At 41.7% G+C, this 25365-nt stretch overlaps 2 protein-coding genes across 3 annotated transcripts in view; both read left to right on the top strand.

Moving 5' to 3' along the window:
• ITGA6 (integrin subunit alpha 6) overlaps positions 1-1645 on the top strand; it is a 51945-nt gene extending 50300 nt beyond the window's left edge. Inside the window, exon 25 of one of the 2 annotated variants that reach the window (XM_072121720.1) lies at positions 708-1645. In XM_072121720.1, the coding sequence (XP_071977821.1) occupies positions 708-869 (162 nt within the window). In that variant the 3' untranslated portion in view covers positions 870-1645. The remainder of the gene's footprint in view (positions 1-707) is intronic. The other variant, XM_072121721.1, reaches the window with a different exon arrangement.
• An 8341-nt stretch (positions 1646-9986) lies between these two features.
• On the top strand, positions 9987-24502 carry PDK1 (pyruvate dehydrogenase kinase 1). Its single transcript, XM_072121719.1, has 11 exons — positions 9987-10337; positions 14193-14334; positions 15370-15441; positions 16775-16959; positions 18363-18458; positions 20213-20290; positions 21265-21341; positions 22814-22912; positions 23548-23658; positions 23898-24011; positions 24109-24502. Exons 1-11 carry the CDS (start codon positions 10214-10216, stop codon positions 24247-24249), a joined length of 1239 nt encoding a protein of 412 aa, XP_071977820.1. The 5' UTR covers positions 9987-10213; the 3' UTR covers positions 24250-24502.
• Positions 24503-25365: the final 863 nt, after the last annotated feature.

Raw genomic sequence — 25365 nt, 5'->3', positions numbered from 1 at the left:
TGCTTTCTGGGTGTTGGATTGGCTGGTGGATTTCCTTAAAGCATAACCCATCGCTTTCGCTGCAGAAATCTTTCATTAATCCTTACATTGAATATCCTTCTTCTTGCTTTGTCTGGTCTGGCGGCGTATGGCTTCATTAAAGCTCATATATGTAACATGTTCATGCATGGGAAAAGTACTAAAAATACCTTTATACCGTTCTGTATGTGTCTTTTCAATGTTTAATTTCTATTTTATTATACTTTTATTATTGGAAAATTCCATAAATATGAAAACTATTATTTAATTAATGAAAGAGTGTATGCCCACCAAATTAGTATATTACAGGGTATTATGTTTATCAATGACAAACATCCTTATCCCTAATGTGTTTGTATAAATCACAGCTAAGGTTGTGGTCTCATGACCAGCTTCCCATTGGAAAAACTTGTCCTTGATCCAATATGGTGGCTTTCAAAATGGCCGCCATGTTCTGGACATAGCCTAAAAAGATAGGCCCCCCTCACCAATTATTTGCGGAGATGTCCAGATTTTGTACAGTGTTTATATATCCTGTTATGCAGCTTTGTCACATTTCTCTGTCGGCTCCTCCGGGTTGATAAATTGTTTCCATATTTATATCCATATTGTCCATTGTTCACACTGAGCCTGAATGAGCTGTGCCGTACTTCCCATTCTAACTCTTCCCATCTTGTCTCTCTTTCCAGTGTGGATTTTTTAAACGTTCCAGGTACGATGACAACGTCCCCCGATACCACGCCATTCGCATCCCCAAAGAAGAACGCCAATACAGCGATGGAAAATTAAAACCGAATACTGAAAAAAAGCAATGGGTCACCAATTGGAACGAAAATGAAAGTTATTCCTAGAAATGCAATTTTATTTTTTTAATAAAATCAGGGTTTCTTCAGTAGGATTGAACCGAATGTGTGCGAAACCATAGACTCTATTACTGTCTGGATGTTCAATCCAAGACGTATGTGACTTGCTCTGAAACAATATTTTAGGTTTATGAACTGAGGAAAGCGAGTGACAATGCATTAAAGGTTTCATCCATTAAGGATAACCCCCTATTTATGTGCTCTATAAGGAATATGGATATCATTGAGGGTTTCCCATCTCCATAGCATCCATAGCTCTTACTTCTCAGCGTATTATATTGATGCCAATTCTTGGAGGTGGACACCATGTAATACTGCATTTCCCCTGTAGTGGGTGCTGCAGGGAGAAATGTGAACCAGGTTCCAGCTTTAGGGTTAGTCCTGGTAGGTTATTATTTGTGAAATTATAGTCATTGTCTGGTAAAGATTCGAGTAATAGGTGTATAAAGTGTTGGGGAAAAGGGGTGCTATGTTTTATTTAATGCTGTTCTGCTGTTATTATGCAATAATGGAGGCCAGCCACTGAATTACTTTAAGTGCATTAATAATGTAAAGAGGATTTTATAGCGGCTATAAGACCTTCTTACGAAATCTAATGAGATCTGTGATCTGTTTGCCTTAAAAACACATGAATCTGTGACACTTACCAAACTTTAGTAATATCACCTATGCAAATCTATACAGTCATCTCACTGGCATATAGCTTTGGTTTTCAGTGTAGACAATGAGTGCCTATCGGGATTGGTACAACCCCATTATTACAATGATTGTATATGAAGTTAGGTTCACGCTCCCACCCTTTGCACTTCAAATGGCTAGATTTTTTGGGTTTGGACGTTGCGTTGGCATTGCGTTTAATTGCTTTGCAATTCAAAACCTGTGGGGAGGAGCTTGCGTTGCGTTAAAACCTCATTAGCATTGTGTTTACATTAAGCAATCTTGTTGTAATACAGTCAGGCCAAACTCCTCCCCACAGCTTTTAAACTATGTTTCTACATGCAACGTGTGAACACGGCCTAAAGATTATTTGGTCGGGATATTATTTGTTCACATCTTTGTTACGTCTTCAGTTATTTCCTTCAGTTAGGGGTTTTTTCACATTGGCGTTGTTTTTCACTCTGTGGTTCAGTGATTTCCACGGATGCCTCACAAAGCCATTGATTTCTATGGGTTTTTTCACATTGGCATGTATCAGTGATCTGTTGTCAGTGGAAAAAATTATGAAACTTGTCCTATTTTTTCACGGAAGCGGATTAAGGTAGGAAATAGAAGTCTATGGGTATGCAAAAAAAAACAGATGGGACATCGTTTTTTTTCACTGATGAGGCTGAAAAACCAGGGTGGATGTTTTCAGAGCAATGTTAGGGTTCATTCATACGGCCGTTGGGGGACGTATATATACGGCTGACGTATATACGTCGCATATACATCCCCCATAGGCCGGCAATAGGCGCACGCCGCCGTACGGAATAACTTTTACCTGTTCCGTGTTTTACGAGCTCTCCAGTTATTTCCTTTAGTTATTTTGAGTGAAAACCATAAGACCTAACGGAGATGTAACGTAGTTTTTCACGTTTTTTTAATGTAAGTGGATGTGAAGCTAGCCATGCAGACAGAATGGTATCACACATTTACTTCCGCTTTTAATACACATTCCTCATGGTTTAGAGAATGCGAAATGATTTAGGTGTAAAGAAAAACAAAAAATGTGCAATATGGTTCTCTGTCCGCACGGTAACATTTGTAAATCAGATTCCACATCTAGCGACAACGCTTCAATGTTCTCTTTGTAAATAGCTTGAACCTGTGAGGTATTTATTGCTCCCTTTTGCCTTTTGTATACGTCTCAGATTTGCACAACGGAGGCAGCCATTTTGTAACGCTGATATCCCACATGCCTTTGAAAATGGCCGCCTAAACTGTGTATAGGTGATAAAATACACTTAAAGGCCAAAGATCTCTCTTCTGCTTTTCTGTTGGGGTGTAGCTATTGGTATAATCTAAATGATGTACGTTATACTAATGCTTTTTGTATTGTGTTAGGCCGGTTCCACACTTGTGAGTGTGGTGCGCATCACACTGGCAAGTGTGGCCTTATATTTTGTTTTTATGCAGTACTACATATTGTGTTGTGATTAGTGTGTGAATAGATCTGTCTGCATTGTGCCAGTGAGATCTCCTCACGGCCAAAGGATTGTTGGCATTTTTGAATGTGTAAATACTGTGATGTGTACATATAAAATGTTATTTCTACAGAGGGAAACAACAAGCCCAACACGTCTCAGTTTACTATATCTTAAGATCGCTACATCTACCACATACAGGCAGTCCCCAGGTTACGTACAAGATAGGGTCCGGAGGGTTTGTTCTTAAGTTGAATTTGTATGCAAGTCGAAACTGTATATTTTATAATTATAGATCCAGACTAAAAAAAAATTGGCCCCAGTGACAATTGGAGTGTAAACATTTTTTGCTGTAATGGGACCAAGGATTATCAATAAAGCTTCATTACAGACACCTTACAGCTGATCATTACAGCCTGGAACTATAGTAAAGCATTCAGAAAGCTTCACCAGAGGTCAGAGGGGTCTGTCTGTAACTATGGCTTGTCTGTAAGTCGGTGTCCTTAAGTAGGGGACCACCTGTATTCACATTCGTGAAGATTTATCAGAGGTGTCTGAAAGCAAAATTAGATTGGGGAACCAATCAGAGCTTAGCTTTCTTTTTAAAAACTGCTGTGGGAAAATTAAAGCTGGGCTCTGATTGGTTTACATGATCACCCAGAACAGATTTGTTCTCAGACACCTCTGTGAATATGTGCTGGTCTGAAAAAAGGGACACGATGAGGATGTACATTGCCCATGACACAAACATAACTCTGTTGCGCCCCCATAAGGGGCAGGCTTTCCCTTTTGGCATATATATATCAAAAGTATGAAACAAAAAGTAAAGATATTATCTTGCTGAATGACTGCTTGGCACAATATATAGGGGTTTAAGGTGCTATTATTTTAGAAAAAAATACAGAGAAACCAAAATGGAAAAAAAATGTGCAAGCTACTGAAAATGGATAGTGTTAAAATAATTAGCTTCTACATGGGGGAAACAAATCCGAATTCAGCTGTGTTGCCATAATTGAACATTGTTTGCGAGGGGCAACTAGGGTGTTTGTCCAGAGGTTGAAAAACAGTGCCACACATGACCATTGTTTATGTTGGTATCACAACTTATCCCCATTCATCTCAATGGAGTTGAGTTGCAATGCCAGAATAAACCATGGTCAGGTGTTTCGCTGTTATCGGACCTCCGGACAAATCTTTAAATCTGATTTATTTTGTACATAAGGTCCAGTATTTTAACATTTTAGGACATTTTAAGAGTGCATTAAAACTAGAGCTACATTCTAGACCTAAGTACCTAATAACAGCGGTGCCAAACTTACACATCGGCGCTACTGTTCAGCGGGTAGGAAGGGATAAGTTGCATCATATATCACTATGATGCAAGGAGTCCCGTCCTTGGCAGAGTGTGGAAGACCTAGTTTCATACTCGGAACCAAACTGACTAATAGCAATTTACCATTTTAGCTACATAGGACTTGCTACACAGGCACAAGGTCAGGTTCACACGGTGCAGTTTACTGCAGATGATTTGTAGCCCTTTAACAAATTCATACTTCATCATGCCAAACTAAGCCATAGCATCAAAGGTAGTCCATGAATCAAAGGTAGTCCATGAGTAACGCAGCACAGAGCCACCTCTCACATGTATATCTAGTAGGTCTCATTGTATATAAACATTCCAAATAACATAAAAAACATATAAATACTGTATTATATCATAAGGAAGACAGGTGGCTTATATCTCCTCTGTCATCCGCTGCTCGGGTGCCTAAGTCAACACTGGATAAAGAATTTATTTGTAACTATGCTGACATGTATATAGGATCTTGAGTCCTGTTTTCGCGCTCTGCTCAGAGGGGTTAATTATTTCTTGAGATGTTGAGATTTAATGAATAATATGTATTTTCTTTGTCTGAACGGTTATGGAAAATATGGGGCACGTTTATCAGGGCTTGTTTGCCAGTTATCTGGTATACAAGCCCTGAAAAAGGGTCAATTCCTGACATACAGGCAGGAATTGCACCAATACCCCCCCCCCCCCCCCCAAACCACCTCTACACCGAGTGGGTGTAAAGGGAGGCACAGTCGGCAGCTCATTGGGCTGGCATAAGGCATTTCTGCCTATAATTTAGGCTGTGGCAGACTTGGTGTAGAAATGCCCTGCTGGTGCAGCACAGCAATCCCGCCCGCCTGGGGTAATATCTACAGTATTGTGAGTACCAAAAAATTGGCACAGTCTCACTTCAACAAGGCTGGTGGTGTAAATACTGGAGTAACAACTAAGTCTTTGACTTAAAGATCTGTCATAATTTATTGCAATCATGATACATTTTATAAACTAGGTGCAAGTTACAGCAACGCAGCAAAACAGTGAGAATGATAAATGTCCACCTCAAATTTTGACTACTTGCAGCCACCACTAGGTGGAGCTTAGGAATCTATTGTATACAATGTTTACATTGATCTCAGTTACACAGAGTTATGCAGTAAGTGCCTACACTCCACCTAGTGGTGGCTTTAGGTAGAAAGAATCTGCCTCTATAAAATGAGTATAAAAGTATAAAATGAATAAGGATCTTATCAATCTGGATGCAAATTTAGAAACTAAAACTAATGTTGTTATTGATCTTATGCAGAATCATAGCTTTGGACAAGTGTCCCCTGGGACAGGAGACATCACATGGCTTGTAGTATCGCATTCTCCTAACCCATGTTTTAACATTTTATTTTCTTCTTTAGTTGTTTTTTTTCCCCATCATTTTACCAAATGTACATTTTGCTTTTCTATGAGATGTACAGTGTTATACGCAGGTCTCTGTGTCACATTTATGGCAATTCATTTTGTACTAACTAGTTCTATACAGTGAATATATGACCTGTGGATATTTGTAAAATAAAAAACGTGAAATAAAGATGTTTTTATATAAAAAAAAAAAGTTAAGTAAGAAGTTATTACATTTTACACCTAGAATGTGGTATAGAGAATGGCAGGATTGCTATGGAAATATTTTGAGGGATGAAAAAGGGATTTTCACCATCCAAATCTAGAGATTATGGCCACAAAGACTGAAGGAAATTAAATATTTAATTGCCATAACCAGTAACTTAGAGGATAAGTATCTGTGCTGGTGCAAGGTTCACCCAAATAAAACCATAACACATAACCGTGTCCCATAATGCCTGATCTATCAAAATATGAAAACGATTATCCCCTGCGGTGGACGTCCTTTGAAAAAGTAATTAAGGGATCACACACGTCATCTCATCCAAAAAAAATTACACTGTGCGCAGCTCTGGAGTATGAAAAAGTTATGGGTGTCTGAATTTTTTTAAACACTACAAACCCATAAAAATTTGGAATCACCGCGATCGTACTGACCCAAAGAATTAAGAGGAGGCGCCATTTTGACCTGCCAAGCACATAAAAAAACAAACTTACATACTCAACTTCGGCCGGTCCGATGCTCGGTGCCCGATGCTCCGGTTCCCGCGGCCGGCCAACGTCATCAGCAGCGACACCACCGCATCATAGTATCAGGCTGGAGGTGAGGAGCTGCTACGCCATACTCCAAGGCAGACTCTGATTGATAGCTCAGAGTCCTGTAGGCCTGAGGGTTCCCAGGAGAGAAGAGCCTAAACTTTTCAGCCACAAGGGGTTTTATCAACTCCCCCATACACTTTCATTTAGCTTCTGGACATTGTAATAGTATCTAACACATAGAAATAGAGATGAGACGGATCAGAGATGATTAGTTTGGCTGGACAGTTGGACAAGGAAGAGTTGTGGTTGTCCAAAACTTCTTCCATTTAAGGATTATCAAGGCCACTGTTCTCTTACAATTCTGTCTATGAGCTCCTTGGGCAGTTCCATAGACCTCATGATTCTCATGTGCTCTGACATGCACATTGAGTTGGGAGGTCTTATATAGACAGGTGTGTGTCTTTCCTAATAAAGTCCAATCAATTTAAATACAGCTGGACTCGAATGAGTAGAACCATCTCAAGGAGGATCAGAACGAAATGTACACCATGGCAGTTTGAGTGTCACATCAAAGGGTCCGTGGGATGTTTCAGTTTTTCTTGTTTAATAAATTAGTAAAAATATCTACGTTTCTGTATTTTTCTGTCAAGATAGGGTGAAGAGTGTACATTAATGAGCAAAATCAAGAACTTTGATCTTTTTTGACCAATTGCCTGCAAAGAAACAAAGAGTAATACATTTAAAGGGGTCTGAATACTTTCTGTACCCACTGTAAATGCCCCATATAATATAAAGTTCCCCAAACACATATAAACCACCACACAAACCACACACGTTAGGTATCGCCATGTCAGTAACAACCCATACACTAAAATAAAATCATTACTGTACCCGTTAAGTGAACATGTTAAAAATAAATAATGAAATCTGAAATTTACTTAAAGATTTATTCGAACTGTGAAGCTTCCTAACGTCCTAATAAAATACAACAACATGATGTCAAAATAAAGCAGACATATGGTTACTGGATTTTTATGCAGTGCCCCAACAGCCCTCTTGACTTTTGTAAGGTGAGTCCCCTTTGAGGGAGGATGAGATAGCTGCCGGCATTTAACATGCCTTCCGGGGTTTTTTTCGGGGGGGGAGGGGGGAATGGCTGCTATCCCGATCGGGACCCCAGAGAAGCCTGAAGGCAGTGCCTTTAAGATGGCATCTGTGACGTCATCTTAAAGGCAAAGTGTCAGCCTATGCATCTGCATAGGCTGGCACTGCTAATACCCTGCAATACATCAGTATTGCAGAGTATTATCATGAACAAGCAATCAAATGATTGCTTGTTCATATCCCATGGTGGATCAAGTAAAAAAAAAAATGTTTTTCAATACAAAATAACTTTATAAATCACTAAAAAATGCCCATAAGCCCCAAAACATATAAAGAGACATATAACGCCCAAAAAAGTCTAAATCATAACACAAACCCCACATATCACCACGTCCGTAACAATCCATAGAATAAAACTAAATAACTATTGAACCCATATGATGAACGCCGTAAAAAGAAAAACGTTAAAAACCCGCCAAAAATTATGATTTTTACCTATTTTATCCCACTAAAAATGCAATAAAAAGTGATCAACAAAACATTGGCTACCAGAATGATACTGTTGCAAAGAACAACATGTCCCGCAAAAAACAAGCCATCAACCAGCTCTGTAGCCAAAAACGTAACAATGTTATGCCACTTGGAAGACGGCGATGCAAAAATGATAGATTTTTCCCCACATTAGGGTTTTATTTGGCAAATTTAGTAAAACATAAGAAAAAATATTCATGTCTGGTATCCCCGTAATCGTATCGACCCATAGAATAAAGATAACAGGATTATTAGGATATAAGGTGAACACGAAAAAAAAAAAAAGTAAAAAATCCAGTACAGAATTGATGCTTTTCTACTCATGACCTCAAAAAAAGTTCCTAAATTTTCAACAATAGTTGATACCAACCCCAAAATGGTAACACTGGAAAAAGCATCTCATCGCGCAAAAAAAATGCCGTCACATGACCAAAATAACGGAAAAGCGAAAATTTTATATCCTTCAAAAGGGGCCAATGAGGAAACTAAAATCCTGGCAGCTGCAGGGTGCTCCTTCCCTTCTTCGCCTCGCTGTGCCCCCATAACACAAATAACGTCCACATGTGGTCTTTGTACTCAGGAGAAATTGCAGAACAAATTTTATGATGAGTTTTCTCTTTTTATCTTTTGGAAATGTGTAAATTTTAGGGCTAAATGAACGTATAACCGACAAAATTCGACCATTCTAAATTTCACCGCCATTTTGATTCAATTACTATGAAGATCTCAAGGGGTTAACAATCTTCGTAAAAGCTGTTTCTGATAGTTTGAGGGGTGCAGATTTGAAAATGGGTTGGTTATATAGGGGGTTTTTGATGCTAAATATGTAAAACTTAATTTCAAACAGTATTTATCCCCAAAATAGTCAATTCTGAAAATACGGAAAATCGCTATTCGATTTGTAGGCCGCGTGACGTGAAAATAAATTATCCAAACATTTCAAAAATTATGAAAATGTAAAGTAGACAAATGGGAAATGTTATTCTGCAAGTTATTTAGGTGGTAAATCTATCTGCCTGAAAACGCGGTGATTTTGAATTTCGAAAATGGCAAATTTTTCTAAAAATTTATCATTTTTTTCTTTTTTTTGTAAATAAACGCAAAACTTATCAGCCAAAATTTACCACTAAAATGAAGTACAACATGTGGGGAAAAAACAATCTCAGAATCGCTTTGATAAGTAACAGTGTTCAAAAGTTATAACCATATAAAGAGACGCAGGTCAGAATCCAAAAAATGGGACTGAGCCTTAAGCTGTAAAATAGCTGCGTCCTTAAGGGGTTAAATGAGAAAAATAGCTGAATTAAAACATTTAACTCTATAGCTTCTAAGTGGGCAACATACCCCCCCCCCCCAAGTTGGCCGCTGTAGAGGAATATATCACCAACAGTTACTTAGCAACCAATTTGGGTGGTTAGACTAACGGCATGATGAGCACAACATTTAGAAATAGTACTTTTTTTTTATATAAATAAGTGGCAAAAATTTAAATAAAAATATAGTTGTAATGTGAAGTACAACATGTAAGGAAAAACTTCGTGTCCGTAGTGTAAATACTGCGCATGTGCAACATGGCAATTACAGCTCCCTCCTACAGCAGACAGAGGGCGCTCTCAATAGTTTCCCTCACGCCCGCCCTTCTATAGTCTTTTTCAAGGTCTCTCTCCCAATACGCGCTGAGCGGGTGACGATCTTCCTTAAGAATGCTCTTCCTTCGTTGATTGGTTAACAATTCACTTCCTCCCGTTCTATTGGTCGATATTTGACAGTAGGCGGTACGCGCATCAGGATCCTTATTGGTTATTCGCTGTGTCATGTGGTATAAATTACTTACTATGATTGGTTGGGAGGTCCAACATGGCACCGGTTGTTTATTACAGTCACCACGCCCCTCACTGTCTTCTGTGCTGTCTGATTGGCTGGGGTGGGAGAAAAGCGTGTGAGTGGAGAATCTTCATCCTTGAACCGGAGAGGACACGGTGTAAGCGGTGCACGGGAGAGGACGGGATACATTCATGTTACTGTAAAGGGGGTGGTGTGTTCATTAGCGCCCTCTACAGGAGATCCCGCGGGGTCCCAACATCTGTCACACAATGCGGCTCCTCCGTGCGCTGATGAGAAGCGCCCCCCTCACCAGCAGCAGCACCCCCACTCTGGTGGACTACTACTCCAAGTTCTCCCCATCCCCCCTCTCCATGAAGCAGTTCTTGGATTTTGGTGAGTTCATTCATCGGGTCAGATCCAACCTGTGCAGTTTCCAGGTCTTGTCTCTAGGGGGCAGTATGGTAGTGGTTGGCACACCCCCTTAAAGGGACGTCCCACCACCTTACACTACATAATATCAAAATGATGGAGGTACAACACACAGAGAATGGAAGAGGAACCTCTGACCTCTATGTAGTGGCTGAACTGAGTCATTGCAGCTTAGTTTTCTTTCAAATGCGAGCTGCAGTAACCAGGTCTGACCACTATACAGAGAACGTCACTTTCTGCTTCCTGTTGCAGCACAGCTGATCTATGGGGGCGCTGCACCTATCTGATATTGAGGATCTATTCTAAGTATAGGCTATACCCCCTTTAATATGAATAGAGCTTTAAAAACTGACTTTTCTGATGCTCAGAGAACTTGTCACTTTGCTGTCACTTATCAACCTGAGAGAAGCGGTCACCTCGTAAAGATCTGTGAGTGATAAAATAGATCATCATGATAAATCACCGGGTAGATCTACTACCAAATAAGACATAATAACCTGGTCAGATGATATCAGAGGAATGAGGACGCTGCTTGCAATCCCTGCATTGTTGTGTTCCTCTGTTATTCCTCCTGGACAGACAAACAGCTGGGATTTCACATTCCCATTGTCCATGATGTGTTTTCTTTTAACCTCTGACTCTGTAGTGTCAGTGCCGTCTGTGCTAGAGAATAGGGACACAGCGTGTTGACAAGTAGAATGGGAATGTTTGTTTACCAGTAGTAATAACAGAGGACTGTAAAACATGCAATAAAGAATGCAGGCATTTCCTAAAATACACATATGGTTATGTTCTATTTAAACCAGAAGCGTCCCCACTAATCCCATGTTTAACAGTCTTCTTTTTTGGGCTCCAAATAATCGACCTTTGACCTTTTTTTTTAAAGTTCAGGGTAAGTATACGACTCCTAATAGGGTCACCCATATTCTGTTTCCCATGGCCCAACCCCTTTAAGTTTTGTTAGTTTGACACAGTACCACTATAGGTAGTGTCACCCATGTTCACCCCCTTTATTGTCAGGACCTCTAGGGGACCATAGTATGGACCTTATTAGTCATAGAATAATAGTATATTCTACTAGTATGTCATCACTTTGTTAGATGGGGATGATACCGGTTATTGGTTTTATCCTTTCTCTATAGCCAAAAGAACACAGAGGATGTTAGTGACTCCCTGGTCTTTCTGTGTCTTGGGGTTGGACATATTAGAATAACACATGGACAATGGGAACGTGGAGCTGTTAACTGATTAAGAAATGTCCAGGAGGAATAACTGAACAATACAGAGGACTGTAAGCATGTGATAAACTACGTTATCCCCCACAAACTGACTGATAATATCCAGGCTTCATATTCCCTCCTGTGATCTTTAGGCGATTACTATTTAGGCCTCATATTCCTGGCAGCTTTTGTACAGACATGACTCCTCTATAACCTTGCCCCTGGTGTGGGTCTAACCCTTCACCCCTTGTTCTGTAGTGCTGAATCATTTCTGAGCTGCTAACACAATGATGTGCAACGTGATCCCCTTGTACGAGGCGTCTGACTATTTCACAATAAAGCAGCGTGTGAACACGTACCAGGTCCTGAGCTTATAAATAGCCCGCAATGCATTACCTTCATCTGTGCCTCAAGGGCAAGTAGCCAGCAGCGTCTGTGTCTGGTTTGTTTGCAGTGGGTGCTAGGAAGCGGGTGCTGGACCTCGGCTGGTTATAATATTAGTGTGTGGTGACTAAGGGCCAGAAATGTCTGCAAAAAGTAATCAGGGAATCGTCTGGCTACACAACAAGTTTATTAACTCTCAAATACATCTGTGTCTTCCATCTTGTGTTACAGCCTGTGCAATAATTCGGAGCTGAATTCACCTTTCTAGGCTTCGGTGCTGAAATCTTCCATCATTTTTCTCAGTGAATGTAGGATGTAAATGAAATCGATCTGTGACCCCTGATCTATGAGTTTACCATTTCAGAAATATCACCATATTCTGCATAAAAAAACTGAAGTGTTCCCTGGCTTGTAGCGGGTTTTTAAATACATGACCCCTCAATTTTTGCTGCAGGTTTTGGAAAACCTAAATTACATTGGAAACCTTCAGCAGGAGACTCCTCATTGTCGTTATCGTGTTCTTGGTTTGGTGATTTGCTTTCTACAACTAAGGGTCCTTCATGCAGGACTTGTTTGTCTTGTAATGGAATCTAAATGGTGCCCGACAAATCCCATTATGGTCAGTGACATCTTTTGGGTTACGTTTATGGCCGACAAATATATTTCTATTGTTTGGCTCCTAACATAAGGTTAAAGGCTGAAAACTGCTGTACCTTTTCACTTGTCCTATTCCTTAGACTTTTTTGCTCAGTATCCTCTCAGCGTATGTCACATCCAGCAGGAAATGTTGGATAATAAGCTGTTATCCAGTATATGCTCAGTGGAGGCCATTAGAAGCTATGGGGGACAGATGCAACTGTATGGCACCCATCCCCCACCTCAGCTGAGTGTTTAGTGTGGTTGTGCCTTCTGTGATGTTATGTCACTCGGGAGACCCCGAAACAGCAAATCACTGGCTGCTGCTGATGTTCACTCCTCCTCCCGCTTTAAGGGAGAGGAGCTGAACCAGAGGATGTACCCCACTGTATAAGCAATACCCTCCATTGTAAGTATACGTCGGGAATCCATAGGCTTCATGTACTTGACCCTAATGACACACAGTCACGATACGATAGGGAGGTCTGTCTGTCCGCACTGTGATAGAACTGCACCACAGAGTATAGAGCAGGTCCTATGTTTGGATAGGGGAGGGGTGAGGACCCGATCGTGTGCTTTGCACATAATCCGGGTTGTGTGCACTTGGCCCTAAAACGGTTGTAAAAAAACAAGATTTGAAGGCAGAAATATTCTGCACGGTTTTCGGATGAGACCCTGCAACTCATCAAAATGCAACCGGACGCGACTGACTGCTACAAAGTAAAACTTTTTACTTAGTTTCCCTGTAGAATAGTCCATGAATATTCATGTGTAAATCCGGAAAGCAGAGGTATTACATATTTTCCTAAAGTTTGTACACAAAGCCCGTCCTGTGTTATTCCTCCATCCAAAAACCACTTCCTGGTGACTTCCCTGGAAAATTCTGTGACGCTTTCTGCAGCTCGTTCTCCTGGTTTTTTGCCCTTCAGCTTCTAACGTGATCTTAAATGAAAACCATTGCATTGTGTATACAGCAGCTGCAGGTGATCCCTCATATAAAAGAATTGGGTGCGACTGGGTGAGGGATCATGTGTGAATTTAAAGGAACACTCCACCTATGAATAAATGCAAAAAATCAAGGAGAAATAGTAAATTGTTCCCATTTTTGGTCAGTCTGCAGCATTTTCTATATGATCCTGACTCAAAAATTGTAGAAATCCTGCAGGGAACACAGCGATTTCTCCCTCTGATCTGCCTCATTTATGGTGGACAGGTAAAGCACATGGGGCTTTTATCTGTCCATGAGCAATCGCCCTGCCAAGACCTCAAGTTTAGGGTCCTGGCAGGGCGATTGTTCATGGACCAATAAAATCACATGACCCTCCGTTTGCGGCTATATTATGGACAGGAATCTCTGGCTGATGAGGTAACAGACGTATCAATGAAGCAGAGCAGAACTTTTAATAGATGGATATTAGTAAATTACCTAATATCCTGCCCCCCACACTTACACACATTACAAAAAAAATTAGGTAAAGTGGACAACCCCTTTAACAAAATATGCCACACAGTTTACTATTATCACCTGTCAAAGCCACCCGTTGGTCATATTTGATTTGTGGTATATCCTTCTCTGCAGGATCGGTGAACGCCTGTGAAAAAACGTCTTTTATTTTTCTCCGACAAGAGCTTCCCGTACGATTGGCGAATATAATGAAGGAGATTAATTTGCTTCCGGATAACCTCCTGAAGATGCCTTCCATCAAACTGGTGCAGAGCTGGTAAGAACGGGGCTACGGCTTCCGGGAGCCTTTAAAAATTCCCACCCTTGTAGGGATTTTAGGACTAATGTCCAATGCTTATTGTGAGAGAGAACTAAACCCCAGTGATCATCCCCAAAAGCCTTTCTGGGACTCCTTGTAGAACTTGGGCACCGTAGTCCAGGAGCTGTGGGATGCCCTTCTGTGTGGGGCCCAGTAGTGTTGCACATTGATTGTTACCAGGTCCTGCTTAGTGTTCAGGCCCTTGGCTGTAGGTTATAGGACCCTACAATATAGAATGGAGTAGCAGAAAGTTGTTCCTTCCTCGTTGCTACAAAGGACATTTTGCATCTTTTCTTTATGCCATGAATACAATGTATTTTTAGCTTTGGAATACAGTAATTAATCTGGCAAATAGGAAGCTGCTTCCATGTTACTGACATGACCTACGAACCACAGTGATGTGTGTGTTGCTAATATAAAGCGCATTTAACATATTTACGTATGTGAGGAAACTGGAGCAGATTACTGTGAGGTTTTTACTTTCTCCAGATCTGTTTTATCTATATATATTTATAAACTTTTACTGCTTTTCAGCAAAGCGTGATAAGGGTCCCCTGTTATCACGCTTTGCTGAAAAACCGTAAAAGTTATAAAATTATAAGAGGAACCAGGGACACTTACTCATAAATCCATGACCTTCTTCCTTCTAAAATCAACTTTGGTCATGAACCAGAAGGGCTCTGGGGGTGTTACTAGAGCCACTCCATGCTGCAGCTTCACAGCCCCCCCCCCCCCCACTCCCTTCTCCCTCTGCCTGATTTTAGAAGGAAGGAGGCCACAGATAACAAATATAAGAAGATCATCACAGTCACGGTGCTTGGTTTATCCTGCAAGGCCTAATAAAGGGGACGGATGGGAAGTTCATGATTTGTTTTTGTCTTGTTCTGCACATTTGTCATTGTGGGTAATGGAAGTTATGCTTTCCAGTTCTTTCTTGAGCCTTGTGTGCTCTGGGTCTTTGCCTCTCTGGTCATGTATGTTCTTTCTTTCCAGGTATGTACAGAGTTTCCAGGAGATAGTTGATTTTAAAGACAGAAATACAGATGATCCGGACACAGTGAGGAAGTAAGTTCTCTGTGCTGGGTCATTGACATCTATTGTTTCTGCAATCAATAGTTTTAGGTAATCAACAAGTGTAATTGGACACAACTTGCTTTTGATTTATTTTGCACCTTCTAGGGGTCTAGTTAGGGCTTAAAGGGAACCTGTCACCACATTTTTTCACAAATACAGCTGGTGACAGGTTCCCATAGAGCTTTATTAACTAGATGATGCCCTTTGGTTAAAAATAGTTTCCCTTACATCAGCAGCAAGTCATAGGGATCATGTCCTACTCGGCCAAGTCCAGTGGATCCTCACCATTCAGCACTCCATGTGATGTGACCAGGGTGATGTCATCTAAGGTCCTTTGCCCACTGACATTTGCAAAATCTACCCCATGAATGTATCTAATCAGATGAAATTGCAGCATGTTTCCATGGACGTCTACTCCTCCCCATGTCTCCGAGGAGGTTGCTGTGATTCCATGTGATCAGATGCATACATGGGGAAGATTTTTCAACTTTTAGTGGGCAAAAGGACCTTTAATGACATCAATCTGGTCACATGACATGAAGTGCTGAATGGGGAGGAGTTGCGAGGCATGACTGAGCATGACATGCCCCCTCTGATGCCAGGAGAGATAAAGTTGATTTTTATGGTGATTTTTAAGAATTTTTAGCTAAAAGAATGGACCCTCATGGATTACGAGAATGGGGGTCCATTATAATGCAAATTTGCTATGGCAGTGATGGAAGTAGCTGAGAACGTTTATATATTTCCGTCAGTGTCCTAGAGACGAATATGGCAGTAGCTCACAAGTGCCACGTTGTCCTTTAGAAACAAGGCTGTGTCCTCGGATACGACCACCTCTGCCGGAGGGATTGCACAAAGAAACAAAAGGTTATTGTATATAAAATGTCCGGGAGTTACTGTATGTCCCCAGCTGTCCTGTGGTAATGATTGCTATAGGCAGGACTCTTTAGCACAAGTCTGGCCACCGCTGCCAGAGTGCGGGGTGGTTGTATCCGAGGAAGCTATCTGGTTTCTAAGGGACAACATGACTACATTTATGAGAAATTATCTTCACACAGGAACATTTTTTTTTTAATTCACATCCAATTGAAGAAATGTTTACATAAGGCAAATGAATTTAAGCTTAGTCTTGCAGCTTCACATTTTAACTTCACGCAAGCAGAGCGCAGAGTATTGGCAAAATTTCATATTAAACAATTTTAATAACGCCCCCTATTAATCCTTATTTGACACCTCTCATCAATACACGGCATCGATAAGGGGGACATTCAATGCTTTTCCCCTTTTTTTTTTTTTTCTTTTTTTAATTATCATTTTTTTAAAGCTTCACAGATACGGTAATAACGATCCGGAATCGTCACAATGATGTCATCCCAACCATGGCGCAGGGGGTGGTGGAATACAAGGACAGCTTTGGAGCCGACCCAGTAACCTCTCAAAATGTGCAGTATTTCTTAGATCGCTTCTACATGAGCCGCATATCGATCCGGATGCTTCTGAACCAGCACAGTAAGTAAGAAGACTGTGGGTTATTGCCGCACGCTGTTTAGTTTTCCCAAGGATGCAAGATGCAGGTCTAATAATTGGGGATCACACATTAGGGAAGGGGTTGTCAACTAGAGGGGGAGGAGTTTAAATGGAGTGGCTAAGGAAAATGGCGCTATATCTGATATCTGTGGGGCTGATGAAAATAGCAAAAATCAATGGCCCCCAAAGTTATAGTACCCCAGAGGAAACACAGCTTCTCTCCTATTTAAAGTGTAACTTGCCTTTCTACAAAATCTTATAAATGAATAGAACAGATGATAATGGTTAACGTTGTAATATACTTAATTTAAGAAATCTGCTCCTTCCTCCTTCAATATTTTAAGCACTTTATGTAAATCTGGTTTCTGTTCTGTATCCACTGACAGCTGAGAGATAAAGGAACCAGATAAAGTGTCTAATCACTCCTGACAGTCAGTCTCCGGATAGTATAAACTCCCCAGAGAGCTTAATCATGAAGAGGAAATATGAGCTAGGTATGGATAGTGTTAATCATTAGCCTCCTTATCTGTCTGAGGCTTTTAGATGCACTGCTCACTACAGGAGGAATCATAGCTGATTTACTTAGTGAAGTATATTACAAAGTTTATTCATTTCTGAAAGGTTTTGTTACACTTTAAGTATTCGATACAAGTGAAGATGGACGCTAACTACCTGTAAACTTCTGCAAAGCATTTGTGGGTTAGGACTGCCCCTTCCTTGGGCAACTATAAAGATGCTGCTGATTCTTGCTCCACACATATTGTATTCTCCCATGATTCTGATGGTATAGCAGTGATCAGATCACCAGCACCTGTTCTTGCATGTATACCGGTGCCCGCTTTGTGAGTCATTAGGGTGTGCCAGCGTTTGCCCACTGTAGGATTCTTGTAGCTTAGTGAGTTGAGTAATTAAAATCTTTGAGTTGAAGTGTTCAGGGAATAGATTTCATGGCACGGGAGAAACCAGATTTTCTTGAATAATTTTATGTACTGAGAAGAGTGTATATCGCCCCTACAGGTTTAGGAGCACTAAACCCAGAATGACTTATTAGTGCAGCATTTATATGTATAGTCTGCAGGGAGTTCAGGAGTTTATGTCCTGCTGGTCCTGACTGGAGTTCACCAAAGAGCACAATACTTACCCAAGGGGGGGGAGACATGGCCACGGTTTCCCGCTAGTTTAGCTACTGAGGCTCCTGCTCCAGCCAGTTGTCTTACGCTGCCCATAGACAAGTCATAGTGACGGCTGAATCTTTATTTTCCAATTGATACTTTAGGTTTGGGGACGGCTGTACTACCTGCAGCAGCTATAATATAAGCTGTTATTATCTGATGTTCCCAAATGCTTTACGACTTCTCTTTCTCAGTGATCTCTTTATATTGTAGCTTTGCTGTTTGGTGGAAAAGTGAAGGAGAACCCTGCTCATCCGAAACACATCGGCAGCATAGACCCAGTGTGTGACGTGGTGGATGTTGTGAGAGGTAAGATTTCACTTTTTTTATTTTGTTGGAAGAAGAAGCATCATGACCTGATTTCTAGTGGATCCATATGGAGATTTCCATTGATCTGCACCAAAAAAATATGCACCAAAAACCCCTTCATAAATGCTGATTTCCAGAAGCTCCGAATCCTGCAGTGTAAACACGACCTTAGTTGTCCTCTCAGGAATTCTTAATGAAAAGCGATTTATTTATCTAATAAATATATAATATATTTTATAAAAAAAATTCTGGTCTGGACTCCCCCAGCCACACATGCAGCAGTGAGTAACTACGAGAGGGGTCACCTCAGGTCTCTGCTCTGGAAAACTCCCAACCACAGTCGGAGTCCACTGACATTTTCCAGCAGGAGCCAATGTCAAGTTTGGCAATGACTTGTGACACCTTTTATAATTCTCATGTATAATTCAGCTCCTACCGACCTCCTTCTGTGTAGTGTTCATTAACAACCTTGATGTTTATAAAGTGAATATTTTTCAGTCTGTTTTCAGTAATCCTAATAATGCATTATGGTGAGTGTCCCTCTTTTAACTCCATATTCACGTCTAAAGAAATTCCACAAGTGCCAAAGATTCCCCTAGTGGTGACAAATGGCAGTACTAACTTTTTTTTCTCTTTTAAATAATAATAATTTTTAATGTATATAGCGCACACAGATTACGCAGCGCTGCACAGAATTTTGTCAAATCAGTCCCTGTCCCCATTGGGCTCACAACCTAAACAACCTACCAGTATGTTTTGAAGTGTGTGAGGAAAGCGGAGGACCCTGAGGAAACCCACGCAAACACAGAGAGAACGTACAAACTCTTTGCAGATGTTGACCTGGGTGGAATTCAAACCCAGGACCCCAGTGCTGCAAGGCAGAAGTGCTACTCACTCAGCCACCGTGCCACCCATAAGGGATATGATATTGATGAATTAAAACAATTTGAACTTGGCTGAAGTTACATGGAGTTGAAGCATCAAGTCATAACATTTTTATATTGAGTGATTATAGAAATTGTTAAACATGACTGCGGAGAGAACATAAGAGGGGGAAAAACCTGGGGGACCTGAGGATGTTGGTAATTTACTGTACTTTAGTTCCAGGCTACAATGATCAGCTGTAAGGCTACCTTCACACGAATGTATGGGGGATGTATGTACGGCGTATGTACGTCTCCCATACACTTCAATGGCCTCACGGTGCCGTAAGGGAGCGGTATGGTGCAGCACATGTGTCCCATAGAAAGATGGGACATGTGCTGTGTATTCCTATGGAGAGGGGCACAAGTGAGCAGCGATATCCCCCTCCTCCTCTCACCTGGCGCCGATGTATGCCCCCATACTACCGTACGTCAGGCATAGATCATGTGCATGTAGCCTAACACTTATCACAGGTGTCTGCAATGAAGCTTTATTGTTTAATCCTGGTTCTTATGACAATCCAACATTTTTAAAATCCAATTGTCAAAGAGAACAAAAAAATGTTGCCTCCGGTTACAATTATAAAATGTACAGTTCTGACTTGCCTACAAATTCAACTAAATAACAAACCTACAGAAACCATCCTGTACGTAACCCGGGGACTGTCTGTGTTGTGAACTATAAGACATAGGTTCTCCTAGCAGCCAGGCAGATGAGCATCTTGAGTACAGCGGGATCTATAATGGGGGAAATTCCATATGATTAGGATTTTCTGTCCAGCATTGTTTTAGATGTCTCTTTAATATCTAATGTCTCTTCTGCCCCCATAGACGGCTATGAGAACGCTAAACAACTGTGTGACTTGTATTATATGAACTCTCCCGTACTGGAGCTCGCAGAATTCAATGGTGCGTATCCTAATTGTATGTATTGTCTTCCTCTCGTAATTCATCTTTTCACAGTTAAAGGGAAAGTGTCAGCAGTTTAGACCACGCAAAGCCCCACACAGTGTTAGGTACTGGCCCTGGGGAGCTGTACAATCATAGCTTTATGTGTGCAGGACTATGAAATATTCATTTATTTCCCAGGATTGCAGCTTCACTGGTGCAATAAGTCATTCCTCACACTGCTGTGCTAGTGTATTCAGTAGCTCCAAAGCCCCGCCCCTCTGCTGCAAACAGAAGCTGCAGCAGGTCCCTGGTTGGATACTGCAAGAGTGAATTAGATCAGAGGGGAGGGACTATGGAGAAGCTCAGTGCACAGCAGTGTGAGGACTCGCTCCATTTCACTTGGGCAGCCACAATCCTGGAATATAAATAAAATGTTAGTCCTCTCTAGGACTTCTTTCTAGCACCGTTTACAGATTAGACTCACTTTTTAACGTTATTCGTTTTCTAATATTTTTTTTTTTTTTTTTTTTTATATAGACAACTTTTCTTTTGCAACCCCAAATTCAGTTCTAGACATTAAGTCACCAATGAGACAGGACGGGCAGGACTATCCTCCTGGTGCAATATCACAAAATTCTTAATATTTTCCTGTTCCATTTGTCCCTGTATCATATGTATTTTTTATAGTTACTTTTCATAATACCCCAATAAAGTATTTTACAAGGATGTATGTGTACCCCCTCTCTGGAGGACCAAGTAACTCTGCGCATTACTCAACCAGACTATTTCAGTGACTACAGTGTAATGTTTCTTTTCACCTGTGGTGGCGCTGCAGGGAAGCTGAACACTTTTTGCTAGATTCCCCCACTGAATGTGGGGCTACCCAGCACAGGGACAGCGCTTCGCACATAAAAAAAAAATTGCAGTTCTAACGTGTTAATCCTAGTTTCAGATATGGAAGACTGACTGTGTGCGTTTTATCCCTATCCCAGCACAGAATCCTGGACAGCCGATCCAGGTGGTGTATGTCCCCTCCCATCTGTACCACATGGTGTTTGAGCTTTTCAAGGTAATGATGAGGAACATGTTAAACTTCACTATTCCTAAAAGGATAGACTTCGTTATATTTCTATATAATAAACCTCTATATAAAGTAAAAGCTGTTTGAGACACCCCCTAAAATTGCATCAAACAGTCGTCTTCTGGGGGTGGTCTTCTCAACAAAGATGGCCATAATGCCTATAGGGTAAAAGGGTAGTCTTCCCAGGCAGGTGGGCCTCTGAGGATTGTTCATTATAACATATCGTTATGTATCGTTATTTTTATCCTGTTGTAGGGAAACCCAAAACGCCAAACTTTTAAAAATACCAAATCTTTCAAGGGCATCTACCACCAGGATGAAGGACTGTAAACCAAGCACACTGACATACTGGTGTGTGCCCCCTCTGGCAGGATCTGCTCTTCTCTTAGCTTTTTATACCCTGGTTTTTTACAATACAAAGGCTTTAAATTATGCAAATGAGCCTGAGGGCTCTGAGCTCCATTGGTGTTAAAGGAACCTAAAGCCCCTCATTTGCATAATTGTAAAGCCTTTTTTTATTTTCTTCAAAACAAAGGCATATGAAGATTGGATACTGCCAGAGGGGGCGCACACCATTATGTCAGTGTGCTTGGTTTACAATCCTTCATCCTGGTGGTAGATGTGCTTTAACCAGGTGCTATGATCACAGACAACTCTGAACACAGACTAGTGAGGCTTAAGACGCTGGGATCTCATTAGAAAGCGCTAATTGTTAATCCCTATTGCACCCTGTGGCAGGTCTCAATAGTAATAGTGAGTATTTTGCAATATCCAACAGTCAGCCCTCCCTAGTGATCACAAATATAGGGGTGAGCACCCTTGGCTTCCACTCTTATTGGATCTCTAGTAGCCTTGTAGAAATAGGTGGACCATGGCCTTTATACACAGCACTGCTCCCATCACAAGAGACACTTGGGGACACCCAAGACCAGCACTGTTGTTAAGCATTAAAGCATTTTTAGCTGCTGATAGGTTCCAATAGGCTATGCTATTCTGATTTAAAAAATGCCTGACAGCATTATGAATCATTTCAGTAGTTTATAAAACTTTGTTTCGCATTACCTTGCTCCCTGCCAGCAGCGTGTGTAGCGAGTCCTTGGGATTAGAGGAAGAATGCATGAGGAGACAGAGGGCGGCTGCAGCAGCTTGTGTCTCAATTTCCCCGGGACTTGGCACACATTACTGGCAGGGAGCCGGGTAATGTGAAACCGTTTTATAAACTACTGAAAGGATTCAGAATGCTGACAAAGGCTTTATTAAAAACGGCATAGCACAGGCTACTGGAACCCGTCACCAGCTAAGAATGACATACCTGGTGACAGGTTCGCTTTAGGCCAACGACTACAAGGAGATTACACTTCACATTGTCTGATTTTGTCACATGTTCTATATTGCTACAGTAATATGGGGACGTATATTTAGTATTGGTGATCACGTGACTCTGTCTTCTTCCCGCTTAGAATGCCATGCGCGCCACCATGGAGTTCCACGCAGACAGTGGCGTCTATCCTCCCGTCAAAGTGAGAGTAGCCCTGGGAAGTGAGGACTTAACCGTCAAGGTAAATGGTTATGATACACAAGTATGGTCTACACCATGCTGTTGTTTTGTTTGTTTTATTAATGGCAAATTCTGCTGAACACGATATTTAAAGGGAACCTGTCACCTGCCGCCTCGGGCTGAATCCAGCATCTCCTCCCCATGCTTTCTCAGCAAGCAGCAGTAATGTCATGTGACCAGGGTGACTTCATCTGAGGTCCTTTAGCCTCCTAACATTAGCAAACTGTACCCCATGCATATATCTCATGAAATCACAGCAGCCTGCATGGACTTCTACTCCTCTCCTTGCTGCTGTGATTTCACATGCTCAGATTTATACATGGGGTGCAGTTTGTTAACCTGGGAAGATGTCACCCTGGTCACATGACATTACTTCTGAATGCTGAGAAAGCATGGAGAGGAGCCGCTGGATTCCACTCCCCCTCCACTCACTATAGATATCTCTGTATACCAGGTAGAAGTATAAAGATGATTTATGGGGATCTGAGGGAAACCATTTCAAGGTAAAAGAAGGTGTCAGTCAATAGGACTCTATGGGAACCTGTCACTAGCTGTATTTGAGATAAATGTGGTGACAGGTTCCCTTTAATATGCTGTATACTTGTACTGTAATACTGTGTCCTGTACTAATTCCAGCTGAGTGATCGTGGAGGCGGCGTGCCACTCAGGAAGATCGATAGACTATTTAACTACATGTACTCCACCGCGCCTCTACCTAGAATGGAGACCTCTCGTGCCACACCGCTGGTAAGTCCACGTCATGGCTGTATCACTAGACCGTGGCCCATCATGGTGGATGACTGTGTCCATTAGTAATGGAAGTGGCGGCCGTGAGCTGCAGCCATCATATTGAACCATTGCGGCTACTGATGGCCACAAGTGACGATGTCCATCGCGTGAGAACGTCTCATGGGTCATTATTACCCCATTTATGATGTAATGGTTGTAATAGATGACACATAGTTGTAATGTTTGTCTTGTCCCAGGCCGGGTTCGGCTATGGCTTGCCTATATCCAGACTGTACGCCCGCTACTTCCAGGGAGACCTGAAGCTGTACTCCTTAGAGGGATATGGAACTGACGCTGTAATATATATCAAGGTAAGGGGGGAATCCATAGGTTTACTATAGGAGAAGTGTAACGTTTGTTACGTTCCGGCTATGGTAGTAAGTAACGTCTCTCTTCCTCTATCCCAAGGCTTTATCCACCGATTCGGTAGAGCGCCTCCCTGTGTATAATAAGTCGGCCTGGAAACATTACAAAACCAACCACGAAGCTGACGATTGGTGCGTGCCGAGCAGCGAACCCAAAGACATGACCACGTTCCGCAGCAGCTGAGCGGCCCCACCGCTGGCGGCACATCCCGGACCCGGCTTGTCACTTGCAGATTCCCTGTCCGCTTTTTCTATTACGATTCGCAGGTGATGGACGTGCAGTGATGAAATGTAGCGTACAGGCTTAACCCCTTCCCTCCCACAGCCAGTTATACACATAGGTAAATGCATGTGTGTCAGGCCGATCTGCTGAGGAAGTACTGAGATCCGATCCTCACCTAGGTGATTAGAACTTGGTAAGATGTATATACGTCCTGTATAGTTGTAGGCATTGACTGACATTAAAGAGATTATAACCCCCTAATATAAAATCAGATCCTACAGCTGAGACCCCCTGCGATCACTGATCTCACTGGAGTAGGACCAGGGCAGCCAGGGTTTTCTCCTACAGCGGCCACTGCTGTAGGAATGTGGTATTACATCACACCCATTCAAATGAGAGTGACCATATACTACATGGTTGTACTCCAGAGTCCTCCAGAGGGGAAGAACCTGTCCCCATCATGTTGGTCGCTTTTTTTGAATGGACACCCTTCACTAGTTTTACTAGTGTCCACCACAGAAGCCACCTCTGGGTAATGTCCCGCTAAAGGAAAGGGTAGCAGGGGTTGAGGTGATGAATCTTTGTATTAACACCCCCCTTGCCTTATATTATAGATCAATGACCTTCCACACCAAAATTGTTGCGGAACAACAATTCCCAGCATGCTCCATTCCTACTATGGCGTTTCTGTGAACAGCAGACTAAGCGTGCATGCTGGGAGTTGTAGTGTCACATCAGTTGGCATCCACCTCTGGCCAACTCTTTCCCATCCCCTAAGCCATGCTGCATGGTCTCTTCAAGGAACACTCCAGTCATAGAATAATACATGGTGCAGGGCCTGAAGGGAGTTGTATTCCCAGAACCTAGTGTCCTGCTCCTCCCTTTAGGCCCCGGACGATGAATCGGCTTTAACTGAAGTTTAAAGGGTCGGGCTTTGACTTTTCCGGTAGCTGCCACAAGATGGCACCAAAAATAAGGGTCTATTTGTAACGTGGCGCCATGAATTGCTTTATTTAAAAAAAAAAAAAAAAAAGTTTTATTCCTTTAAAAAAACTTTTTAGAAAGTTTTATTTCTTG

Source organism: Engystomops pustulosus, chromosome 8 (genome assembly GCF_040894005.1).
Source record: "Engystomops pustulosus chromosome 8, aEngPut4.maternal, whole genome shotgun sequence".
Classification (NCBI taxonomy): domain Eukaryota; kingdom Metazoa; phylum Chordata; class Amphibia; order Anura; family Leptodactylidae; genus Engystomops; species Engystomops pustulosus.
Note: the sequence above shows the minus strand (reverse complement) of the source record. Positions and strands in the feature narration are given on the sequence as shown.